The sequence below is a fragment of the Phytophthora infestans genome, genomic scaffold, assembly GCF_000142945.1.
Source record: "Phytophthora infestans T30-4 supercont1.50 genomic scaffold, whole genome shotgun sequence".
Lineage (NCBI taxonomy): Eukaryota > Oomycota > Peronosporomycetes > Peronosporales > Peronosporaceae > Phytophthora > Phytophthora infestans.
Genome location: NW_003303709.1, coordinates 175075 through 187856, shown reverse-complemented (window position 1 = coordinate 187856; position 12782 = coordinate 175075). Strand labels below are relative to the sequence as shown.

Sequence of the window (12782 nt, the reverse complement as noted above, 5' to 3'; positions counted from 1 at the left end):
CTGGCGGGTAGCAGGAACTTTGACCGGATACGGTACGCCTGATTAGGCGGCGCGAACACGCGCGAAAGCTGTTGCTTCAGCTGATCCCAAGTGGGAAATGCAGCGTCAACAGACGTGCCGCACGTTAGTGCCCATTCGCGAGCGCGACCTCCAAGCCTGGAGACAGCCAGCGCCACGCGCTGATGCTCAGACTGGAGCAGGGCCGATCCCATGGCCATCTCGACCTCACGGGTCCAGAGAAGGAGATTCTCTCCATCCTTCCCCTCGAAGGTTTTTACGCTCACCATGAGCGGTTTCAGTCTCATAGACTCTTCACGCGTCATCGACGCCGCCGCCGATGCGGCGCTCATCTTCTCTTGGACATGCTCCAAGAGCGCGTTCTCGTAGCGGGAGAACGATTCCAGCCTGGCAGTGACCGCCTCTGGACCTTGCGATGCAAGATGAGCCACGCCCTCCGGGCCAAGCAAGGACATAAGCTTATAAAGCGCGTCCTGCTGCGCCGGGGGCAAATTCGCGAACACGGGGTGTTCCATCCTCGCAGAGGATATAGTCAACCGACTCAGGAGCGGGATTGACTACAAGTGCTACCAAGTGCAGCGGGGCTGCCGTAGCTTTAGCGTCAGAGGAAGACGTTCGACTCAAAGAGTCACTAATACTAAGTTCCTTATCCAAAGGACACTTACAGCCCAAGACCAGGGCTCAAAGTTAACACCTTAACTTTTATGCTTCAAAACCAGAAGTGATTTATTTACTATTATTGCGGCCAAGCCGCCTAGGGGTAAATGTATCTCTTTAACTATCTAGCATAGTTAAACCTAATCAAATGCATAACGTGTGGCTTTCAGCCAACGTACTGAGAGACCTTGTTAACTCTCCAACTTATGTACTGAGAGTTTGTTAACTCGCCGGGTACTTCGTACCCCTGTGTGTTCCACACCATGTAACCCCGTTACAATGCTTGCTGGAACTCCGCCGGGATGGGCTGCGCGGGCACGAGCTATGTCGTCGCCTTGGTAGTCCTGGTGGGCCTCCTGCTCTGTTCCGCCTGGCTTCGAGCGCATGAACGAGAATACGCCTGGCCTTCAACCCGGGTGCAGCATTCCAATGACTACAGCCAGCGCCTTACGCAGCTCCAAGAGAGCTGGCGACAACGCAGCACTATCCACGCGAGACTGTTGGCGGTAGGAGTCGTCGCCACCTCCGACACGATTGAAAACTCCAGTGTACGTACGGGCCTTAGCTTCGGCTAGTAGTGTAGGTATAACGCGATCCGGTAGGACGAGGCCCACGGCCAGATATCCATTCGGCAGCAAGGGCCCGGTGACCGAGTTCATGAGTTTGCTTAGAATCTGAAAGTAAAACGTTTTTGTTTTTGCAACGGGAACGGTCGTTGGGACGGGAACGGTCTCTGCAACGGGAACGATCTATACTGGTATTTACAAGTATAGATACTGGTAAACTGTAGTTTTCCTTACTGCTCTTTTGTATGCGAGGGCCCTCCGGATGAGGGCCCTCGTTAGATTCTCCCCAGCCGGAAGTGCTGCATATAGGATGAGGATCAGCGTTCGGAGCCGGTGCTAGGTGGCCATAGCCCGGAGCAGGAGCCAGATGCTGCTGCATGATGATAAGGCAAGGCGGAGGGACAGGAGGAGCTTATGTATACAGGATGATACTGTGGTAATAACAAAATGTAATTCATGTACTGGTACTTGTACGAAGTCTGCACTGAAGTTCAGCTCCGTAATACGTAGTATACACTAGCGGCGGTACTGATACGCGGAGGCTATTGCATGTATTAATATACGTAGTACGTATTAATAGAGATACTTAATAAAATAACGCCGATCCGCCATTTTGACGTCAACCCTCGCCGTGTTGCCAGCCTGGCGACTTTATTACTTCCTACAAATTGCAGCTAATTAACTGATTTTAGAAAGCGCTAAATTAGTCGAATGTATCGATATGATTGCACTGGTCGGATAAAAAAAAAATATGCGTGAGATACGTCGGCATCTTATTTTGTAAGGGGAGATACATATTTTCCGTGCCCCTCGGATACGTCCGATGTGGGGTTTAGATGATCTACCCAACCCTTCTTGCATTTATTAGCCAGCACTGACACATTACTTGGATATGATTGGTTATACAGAACAGAATAATAAATGATTGGCCATCAGTGATGATACGAAACTTAAGAGAGGTCAGACAAGTGATGATATTCATTCATGTCGCGTGTTATGGTCTCGTCACACACGGTCACCAAATTAGTGTACCTTATATAGAAAAAATTGTTTAGACAATAGTTAATTGGAATCAGTAAGAGCGGGACAGTACCCTCGCTAATTACGCACCGCCTTGTAGACTCCATCTTCACGAAGGAGAGAGGGAGGTTCCTTTGACGATCCACTCGAGCCATGTGTGCCGATTAGATGCTTTTTGATGCACCCACGGAAGTAGCGTCCCCGTGACAGCGGTGCTGGAGGCCTCCATCTCGACCCCAACGTACACCAGATTGGTGTACCAAGTTTTGGGTGCATGCTTCCGTGTCTTGCCACAGGCCTTGAAGACTTGCAGACCAGTGAGGTCCCCGTCCTTGGTAAGATAGGGCTTAATGTTAAAGCAGGCGATCTGCTTTGGCGTGAACTTGCTCTTCGAGCGTGGCGTGGCGACAAGGGCATCAGACATGACGGTTGCGGCTAAGATAGGTTGGTAAATTTGCAAATTGCAGAATGAACATGAAAACGAGCAAATTGCAGAATGAACATGAAAACGAGCACTAGAATTCTCAAAACCAATTACCCAACCACTTGCCCAAGCAAAAATAAATAGTGTGTCGCCGTACACAAAATTCGGAAATACATCGAAATAAATTATTTATAGCAAAATTATAAATATATTATTAATAAAATATTTCTCGGGTGGCCCCAAACCCGATGCTTTACCGTACCAGACGTTTTTTGTTGTCTTTATAGTCCTAAATATTATTCATCTCCTCTGACAATTATCACTGCTATATTTCAGTAATTACGCTCTTGGACAGGAAATTTGTAAGCGAGTGACTCATCGAAAAGGATCAAAACGGCAAAAAAATTTGGTCAGAATTCACAATACTACGGTAGCTCGGTCGTTTGGTCAGAAATTACAATATTACGGTAGCTCGGTCGGATATGGAGCGCAACGGTGAGTGGCAAGCTCGAGGTGGCCGTGGCAATCGTGGACGCGGTGGTCGCCGAGGCCGGGGGCGGGGTCGCGGGCGTGGGGGACAAAGTGGTCGGTCGCCGCCTTCCAATGGATTTACGTCCTCCAACGGTCGAAACGCTTCGAACAGCTCGTCCGAGCCGGCCATCAGTCTGGATGAGAGCTTCACCATGGAGATCCACGCAGCTCTCCAAGCTCTAGTAGAAGACGGCGAGCGCACTGAGATGAGTTTTTCTCCCAGCTACGATAACACGCAGCGGCGCTATATCCATTCGATGGCGCAGAAGTACGGATTGTTCTCCAAGAGCTCGGGCAAGAAGGGCGCAGGTCGCTTCATCCACGTGGCCAAAGTCAAGAAGAACGCGGCCATGCAAGAAGTTTCACTGCGACTACCAGCTGCACCACTCAATGCAGCGACGGTCGAGTGGTTCCCGCCTGTAATTAAGACTTACATGGAGAGATATCCCGCTCCAACGGAGGAGGTGACTGTGGACCCTTGGAGCGCCAAGGATCTGAGTCCGTTGGCCTCTGTGCCAAAGAGACATCCTGGACGAGGCGGTGGATCACCGTTTAAGCCACTGCCGAGCCCTCCCAAGGATGTAGGAACCAAGGTTGTGAGAACTCCACTTGTGGAAGCAACCAAGCTGCCTGTATACGGATATCGAGAGCAGATTCTGGAGCTCGTGGAGAGTAATCAACTCGTGGTCTTGTCGGGGGATACTGGATGTGGTAAATCCACGCAGATCCCGCAGTTTCTTCTGGATGATGCACTAGCACGAGGACGTGGAGAGGAGACGAGGATCATCTGTACTCAGCCTCGTCGAATTAGCGCCATTTCGCTTGCGGAACGCGTTGCGCGTGAACGCACTGGCCAGGACCCGAAGGAAGTGGGTCATGCCATCCGATTCGACTCTTCTTTCGATGCAAAGCGATCCAAGTTGATCTTCTGTACGACGGGCACTTTACTCAAGTGGCTTAACAACGACCCACTCGCCAGAGGATTCTCCCACATCATCCTGGATGAAGTACACGAGCGTGACCAGTTTACAGACTTCTTACTCATCCTGATCAAGACTTCAATCCTCAAGCAGAGACCAGATCTTAAGGTGATTCTCATGAGTGCTACTATTCAGGTGGAGAAGTTCTCGCAGTACTTCCAGCCAGAGTTCCCGGCGCCAGTGTTGCAGATGGTGGGCGGTACTAACTTCCCTGTCACGACGCTTTATCTCGAAGATATTCTAGCGTTACTGGAGAGGGACCGAAGCTCCCCGTTGCCCATAATGGATGATTCACGCGTCGGACGAATCGGAGGCGGATCTTTCGGTCACGTAGCCACAGCACCTGCAAGTAACGGGCTTGAATGTCCCTTGTGTGGCGAAACGAGAATTGCTGACGAAGAAGCATTTGGAATGCACGTGGCCACCTGCTTCGGGGAACCTAGCGCGGATTTCGAAGCAGTAGCGGTGCCTGAACCCGAATTAGCTACTGTAGCAGTACCTGTTGCCGCCATGGGAGATGTTCTGCAAGCTGCACTGAGTGAGATTAATGACGACGCGAAAGAGGCACTGTTGTCATCCTACGTAAAGCAGCAAGACGCTCTGCGACAGGATCAAGCCGTGGATTATGATGTGCTGCTACAACTTCTCTTCCTTGTGAACCGTACATTTCCTCTAGATGAGGACGGGAAGGGAGCCATTCTCGTCTTTTTGCCTGGGTGGGAAGAGATCTCCTTCATGGAACGAGCTCTGCTCAATTCTCCAGCAACCTCCTCAACGTACGAGATTGCTCTTCTCCACTCTCGCCTCTCGGCTCAAGAGCAACGTCGCGCGTTCATGACTCCGCCACATGGAAAGAGGAAGCTGGTTCTGGCTACGAACATCGCAGAAACCAGTCTTACAATTGAAGATGTGGTGTTTGTTGTGGACTGCGGCAAGTCCAAACAGGCCCACGCGCTCGCTGCGACGTCGAGTTCGTCTTTTGTTATGGGACTGCAAACGACATGGGTGGCTCGTGCAAATTGTGTGCAGCGTACAGGACGCGCTGGTCGCGTGCGTGCTGGTATCTGCTTCCGTCTCTTCTCGAAGGCTCGATACGAAACAGCTATGAAGGAGTTCATGCAGCCCGAGTTACTGACGACACCGTTGGAAGAGTTGCTACTGCAGATCAAGCTTCTCCAGCTCGAGAAGAAGCTCCATATTCGAGACGCTAAGGAGTTTCTACTGGAGGCGATGGATGCACCCAGCGAAACCTCGATCGACGCGTCCCTGCAGCGCTTAGAAGACATGCGCGCTCTTGTAGGTATAAGTAAAGGCAAGCAGGCCTTGACGCTGCTGGGTTGGCATTTGGGCCACATTTGCTCGGGAGGTGTCTCTGTGCAGATGGCGAAGCTGCTGCTGTGGGGCCACACCTTTGGCTGTTTCGATGCGATCCTGCAGACCACGTGCACTCTGAGTGGCTATCGGGATCCTTTCATCAGTTTTCTCGGAATGTCACCAGAAGAACAGCGCCAGGTGGATGCTTCTAAGAAGGCATTTGCGCGAAATGGGTCGCCACCAGGTCTTACATTGCAGAGCGACCACTTTGTGCTTTGGAAAGCGTTTGAGGCGTACCTTGATGCTCGAGCACGCTCCTCTTTTAAAGCCAAGGATGCGTTCTGCGCTAGGAACAAGCTGCACCGACAGACACTTGAACAACTTTATTCAATTTACCGTCAGCTACAACAAGATTTGGACCAACTGGGGCTGTCGACTGCAACCCAGCTAGTGCCTACTCCTGTGTCGAGGATGCCTGCGACCGTGGAAAGTGTAACTCCGTACTTGATGGCTCTCAGTATCGGTATGTACCCCAACGCGCTATTTACTCGCTCCGGTGGGGTAAGTCGCAACTGGACGTCGAAAGAGAAGGTGAAGGTGAAGATGGACGGGACGTCTATGGTGGCATGGACCGCCTCGAATACCCAGAAGCATAAGCGGAAGATTGGCTCTGAGCAAGACGAGTTCGGTCCGCCGGATGAATGGCTCGTGTACCATGAAATGATGCAGTCCGAGCGTACCCGTCTTGCGAAATATGGTACCAAACTGCCATCGCAGTTGTTGCAGGCGCTTCTTGTGGGCTCAGTGGAGACGCAGACGGTAGAGCAACAAGATGTAGACATGGATGACACCGATGACGCTGTGGCAGCCAAGTGGCTGCTTGTGCTTGACGACTGGATCGTGTACGAGTTATGTGGACACGACGAAGCGCGTTGGCTTGCGCTGCTACGTGAGCGCTTACACGCTTCATTCATTCGACATTTGGAGCGTCTGCATGACAACGCTCAACACGGTTGTGCTAGACCATTATCAGGAACAGACCAGCAACTTCAGCAGCACGACGCAGAGCTCCTACAAGCTTTATCGGCCTGGATCTCTTCTGATCTTCACCGTGGAGCTAGACGTTAAGCTTAGAACATGGCGCGAGGAACGGTGTATTTTGTCCTATGTAGAATGTTCATTGTGACGAGAAGGATGATCGTCGTCGCATCCGCATCTGCAAGCTGTTGAGCACCTCCTTCGGTGCGGTAGGGTAGCCAGTATTCTTCGTCCGTAGTTGAGCTCTTCTGCGGCTTGAAGGAAATCATCAATGGAGAACTGATACTTGTGCAAATACTGCATCACACACGTGAGCGCTTTGCGTTTGCCGCGGTCGCCTCCTCCATACATGTCGACAATTCGACCTAAAATGCTCTTGAGCTCACCAAGAGTGTTGTGCAGTTCCGTGCCGTCTCCACTTTGTTCATGTTATCGAAGACGAACGCAAAGGTGGATTTTCGGAGCGACAGAGAGATCACGATCACAGCGATATCCCGACACAACGAATTATCCCCTTATTAGCGCTACAGCTGAGCATTTGGATAATTGATATCGGGTAGAAACTCGAGAAAGGATGGTCCGACCTCTCGTCGACGAACAATTCCGTTTACCTCATATGTAGTAGCTAAAAGCGATACTCACTAATTAATCCCAACTAAACTCGCTCGAGAAATTTTGCCGACTTGGAATACTCATGAACTATTGCAGCTACAAAGAAGTTATGTATTCAAGCACGGTTTTCGCCGTGATAGTCGGGCTTGAGGGAGCTGATTGAAGTATATCACGTACTGCGATCATTTCTGGAGGCATGTCAAATGTCAACTCTTCAACCAATTTTCCAAGCTGAAACAAGTCATGATGGAATCGTAACATTTCTCCTTCCCACTGATGATTCCACTATATCGCTGTCGTGTTGTTAAGGTGCGATTCGTCCATGTCGATCAGTACCCAGTAGCTTGGTGTGTCAGGCACGAACACAATGTTTCTCCAGCGTATATCGCCGTGACAATATCCATAGCTGTGCCAATACTTTACAGCTATCAGCATTTGCTGCAACCACTCCATAACTTCTTCAGCTCTAGGATACCGAAAGTAGCCGACTGGAAGCAATTCCACGAACAAACTGCCACTACGCGTCTGGATCATCGTGCGCACGGTCTGCAGGTGCGTAACGGAGCTCCCTTGCGCTCAGTTCTTTTAGCGCCGTATATACGTTGACAAGCCGCACGTGATCTTCACTATTGCTGCGAAAGACCGTCCGCTCAATCGCATCATCGACCAATATGATCGTTCGGTATTCATCGATATCAGTGACGAAAGGCACGAGATCACACGTAAACGGTCGAGTTGCCAAGTTCCCCATTTTTTGCAAAAAAATGCCAAGTTGTAAAACAACTTCAACGCGACTGTTTTATCCTGCAAGATGCTGAATTTGGGCAGTAAAGCCGTTGGTCGACAGGTTCGGCCGCTTTTTTCAATCGCAACTACTTGCAGATATTGCCCAGAGGTTGCATAGCCCAAAATGTATGGCAGATCACCGTAAAGCAGAACATTCCACTGGCACATCTTATTGGTCAGCTCTCTAGTCGACATCTCTATACTAGCCAGAGAATTCTTCTCTTCTCCACGCATCAAGACAAGACCATCGTGCTCGAGAAGAAAGTCTGGCCGGTTTCTAGGTTTGGTGCTTCTTGACTTGTCGACTTGATTTCTGTACTCGCGAACATCGAAACATTTTGCGCGGCACAGGCAAGTCGTAATCAACAGCAAAGAGTCATAGTATGCTTGCCATGAGTTCTCCGATGCCGTAGCGTCCGGGATTAGCGTGCACCGGGACAAAAAGGCGTTTATCATTCCCGTCAGTTGTGGGCATGATATGAGTTCACCAGTCGGTTCGAAAAGGCCTCTGGGCACATCCACCGAACCACCCAGAGCCAGCTTGAACGGTAGTGGCCGTTGAAGGAGCGCTTTTAGCTGGGATGTAAAAGGTAACGCTGGAATATCTAATTCTGAAAAACTCCACAGTTCCTGAAGAGACCGACCGTCAAGTACTTGCTGACGCAGGCTTGGCGAGACAGAGGTCGGAGCAACCACCAGGACGTGAACTTCATCCCCACTCACTTGAAATCCCTCACCGAAGTATTCGGCATTCTTGAGAAACCGCAAGGGCTTCATGCGATGAAAGCGTTGAGGGTATCCATACTGATCGAGCGCCACTGCTGATACGCCCTCCATATCTAGCCAGCCGCCGTCCTTCGCTAGAAAGAGGTCCAACTTGTACGCAGCGTCAGGGAACTTAAACTGGGCTGCGATGGCGCTCTGCAGCTGAGCGACCGTCGAGTTCTCGTCGAGAACGACAGTCGTGGCAATTTCGCTTCTAACGACAACACAATTTACTAAAAGGACAACCATTTCCGACTGATTGTGGAATGGCAGAAAGAAGACCTTTCTTTCAACCTGAATGAAGGGAGGCTTCGTTGTAGAGGTATGATGGTGTTAGAATCTTCACGTTAATAATCTAAATATTATTTTGCATTTTAATGCTTTTGTCCTTTTCACTTAGCTTGATGCTCGAATTAAAATAAATAGAAGTCGTTTTATTAAATCGTGGCTTATAAAAAGTACAAATCGATCATGCGAGACTGGCTGATAAATCGAGCAACGGCAGCCAAATCGACCGCTCGGGATCGATCAACCGCCACATCCACATCAATATCATGTACTTTTTGCCGTTTTGAAATGGTAATTCGATCACAGATAAAACTAATCGATGCCTGTCTCTTCCCATCTCATTTTTACACGCTCCGGCCATGATCGGATGCGAATGTTGGGGCAGTGCAGCGTTAAAAGTTGCCTCATAGTAGACTTGGCTGGCTCCCGAACTCGAATCCTGATTTCCTCCACGTATGTGTGCATTTCATCATAGATCGCATCCCACGTGAACGTCGGCGGCAGCAAAGTGTACATCTCAGAGCTGTAGTACTTTTTCACTGTGCCATTCGCCGTCTTCTGCAGCCGAACACGCACTGGTACTACTACCCCGACCTCCGCAGAGAACTCTTTAAACCACTTCACCAGCCACACGAGATCGATGACAGAAGCGTGCTTGTTCAGTGTGTTCCCGTGCGCCTTAGCTGCAATGTTTCCTTCGCGCACACGCTTCTTGTATCGCTGGATAGTCAAAGGAGTTACCCCGAGACATTCTGCAAACATGGGCCGGCAAACTCTCCCAACCAGTGGCAGGTAGTAGTGACATTTCTCGCGTTTTCCGTCTCCTCGGTGCCTCTCCACAGTATCCGTCTGCATGAGAACGCCCAGCATCGTGTAGAGGCTTGTCAACTTCTCTGATCTGGTCATCTGTGAGATTGAACACACGAGCCACTCAAGTTCTTGGGCTTTTCCCTGAAGACATCGGCGATCACACTTGTCGGCCTGAATTAGACCCGCCACTGTTTGTTGCAGACTCACCTCAATCAAATTGATACTTATGTCCTCCTCCTCTTCAGCTGCGTCGCTTACACCACTCTCACCAGTGCTTGCCTCCTCGTCTTCCTCTTCATCTTCATTGTCGTCACTCCAATCTTCGTCGTCACTGTCGTCAGCTTCCTCATCGCTCTCCTGTTCGTCTTCACTCCCTTCATCTGCTTCATCGCTGGCAGGCGACCCTTCCTGCTGGGATACTGTAGCGGAGGGCAAAGCGACACGAGGAGCCGTAGGTTGAGCGATACTTGTTAGGTCGGCGGTGGCCGTGTTTGTGTGCGCCCTGGTGTCGGCTGGCTGCTTCGTGGCACGGTGGGGGCCGTGCTCGCCCGCATTGACCAGGACAGGGGGAGCAGGGGGCGGCACTGGAACAGCGACGGCAGGAGCGGGTGCCGTCGTGTTGCTTTCGGTCTCGGGGCACTGCATTCTCGAGGCTGGAGTGCGCTGTTCGGGAATGATACACCTGCTTCAAATTTCTAAAAAACTTTGACGCTTGTTTTTTCAGCTACTCGATAAAGTGCGAAAACACGTGGGCGATCTTTAGACGCGAATATCTCGATGACTCCAAATGGTTGATTAGTATCATTATGTCTCGCGCAGTCTCATATAAGGTACACTAATTTGGTGACCGTGTGTGACGAGACCATAACACGCGACATGAATGAATATCATCACTTATCTGACCTCTCTTAAGTTTCGTATCATCACTGATGGCCAATCATTTATTATTCTGTTCTGTATAACCAATCATATCCAAGTAATGTGTCAGTGCTGGCTAATAAATGCAAGAAGGGTTGGGTAGATCATCTAAACCCCACATCGGACGTATCAGGTCCGAGGGGCACGGAAAATATGTATCTCCCCTTACAAAATAAGATGCCGACGTATCTCACGCATATTTTTATTTTATCCGACCAGTGCAATCATATCGATACATTCGACTAATTTAGCGCTTTCTAAAATCAGTTAAGTAGCTGCAATTTGTAGGAAGTAATAAAGTCGCCAGGCTGGCAACACCAGCTCTACGGCGAGGGTTGACGTCAAAATGGCGGATCGGCGTTATTTTATTAAGTATCTCTATTAATACGTACTACGTATATTAATACATGCAATAGCCTCCGCGTATCAGTACCGCCGCTAGTGTATACTACGTATTACGGAGCTGAACTTCAGTGCAGACTTCGTACAAGTACCAGTACATGAATTACATTTTGTTATTACCACAGTATCATCCTGTACACATAAGCTCCTCCTGTCGCTCCGCCTTGCCTTATCATCATGCAGCAGCATCTGGCTCCTGCTCCGGGCTATGGCCACCTAGCACCGGCTCCGAACGCTGATCCTCATCCTATATGCAGCACTTCCGGCTGGGGAGAATCTAACGAGGGCCCTCATCCGGAGGGCCCTCGCATACAAAAGAGCAGTAAGGAAAACTACAGTTTACCAGTATCTGTACTTGTAAATACCAGTATAAATCGTTCCCGTTGCAGAGACCGTTCCCGTCCCAACGACCGTTCCCGTTGCAAAAAAAAACGTTTTACTTTCAGATTCTAAGCAAACTCATGAACTCGGTCACCGGGCCCTTGCTGCCGAATGAATATCTGGCCGCGGGCCTCGTCCTACCGGATCGCGTTATACCTACACTACTAGCCGAAGCTAAGGCCCGTACGTACACTGGAGTTTTCAATCGTGTCGGAGGTGGCGACGACTCCTACCGCCAACAGTCTCGCGTGGATATTGCTGCGTTGTCGCCAGCTCTCTTGGAGCTGCGTAAGGCGCTGGCTGTAGTCATTGGAATGCTGCACCCGGGTTGAAGGCCAGGCATATTCTCGTGCATGCGCTCGAAGCCAGGCGGAACAGAGCAGGAGGCCCACCAGGACTACCAAGGCGACGACATAGCTCGTGTCCGCGCAGCCCATCCCGGCGGAGTTCCAGCAAGCATGGTGCTAGCTTTGCAGCCCAATACGAGGCTTCGAGTCTTCGACGGATGCTTCGCTGCCAGGGACGACAGCAAAGAGCGCATTGTGGAAATTCCCGTGGGATTTTGCCTAATCTTTAGAGGAGATCTCATTTACAGCGGTGTTTCTTTCATCAAAACTAACTACCGTGTACACTGCTATCTAAGCTACGACGACGTGCACTGGACACCTGATGTGGTCCAAAATGTTCTTCCGAGCCATGGTGTGTGTGGTTTCTGCGGTGTCAAGATGCTAAAAGGGCCTGGGCTGCGCAAACATCGGTATTTGTGTGAGCAGAATCCCGATGGAGCTTCGAACCGGTTGAAGCGAAAGCGCGAGGGCAAGGAGGGTGTCTTCAAATGCGAGTTGTGCCCCAACGTCGAATACCCCGTGGCGAGTAGTTTGAGTTCGCACAAGAGCAGAGTCCACGGTAGCGGCCAGTAGGTGGAGTAAATCTCATTACATCGCATTTGAAGGTTCATATTGCAAATTTCCTTTATTTTTTAAATTATTGGAAGTTGAAGTAAAATTTAAAGTTGAAGCTGCAAGAAAACATATATTTAGACGTATAGCTTCTGTCTGGTCTACTGCTTCTCCTTTGGCTGCTGGTCAGTAAAGGGGATACGGCCGGCAAAACCCCATGAACGCGGTGGTAGGAAAGCGTCCTCGAAACTCAAAATTACGTCTCCTTCGTGGATGCCGAACTGTTGCATATCAATCGGGGGCAGACCTACCATTGTAGGTGGAGTAGCAGGATGACTCAAATCCATGCGCTCACTGAAAGTTGGCTCGCGTC

The 12782-nt window shown here is 50.2% G+C and overlaps 2 protein-coding genes and 1 pseudogene across 2 annotated transcripts; 1 reads left to right on the top strand and 2 right to left on the bottom strand.

The window, feature by feature from the left end:
* Positions 1-3167: 3167 nt before the first annotated feature.
* PITG_17084 (DEAD/DEAH box RNA helicase, putative) lies at positions 3168-6638 on the top strand (the record flags this gene model as incomplete). The annotated part of the gene is made up of 1 exon (XM_002896943.1): positions 3168-6638. One exon carries the CDS (start codon positions 3168-3170, stop codon positions 6636-6638), a length of 3471 nt encoding a protein of 1156 aa, XP_002896989.1.
* A 621-nt stretch (positions 6639-7259) lies between these two features.
* Positions 7260-8960, bottom strand: PITG_17083 (annotated as a pseudogene; the record flags this gene model as incomplete).
* Positions 8961-9311: 351 nt separating this feature from the next.
* Positions 9312-10454, bottom strand: PITG_23341 (uncharacterized protein; the record flags this gene model as incomplete). Its single annotated transcript, XM_002896942.1, has 1 exon — positions 9312-10454. The coding sequence occupies one exon, from the start codon at positions 10452-10454 to the stop codon at positions 9312-9314; it is 1143 nt and encodes a 380-aa protein (XP_002896988.1).
* Positions 10455-12782: the final 2328 nt, after the last annotated feature.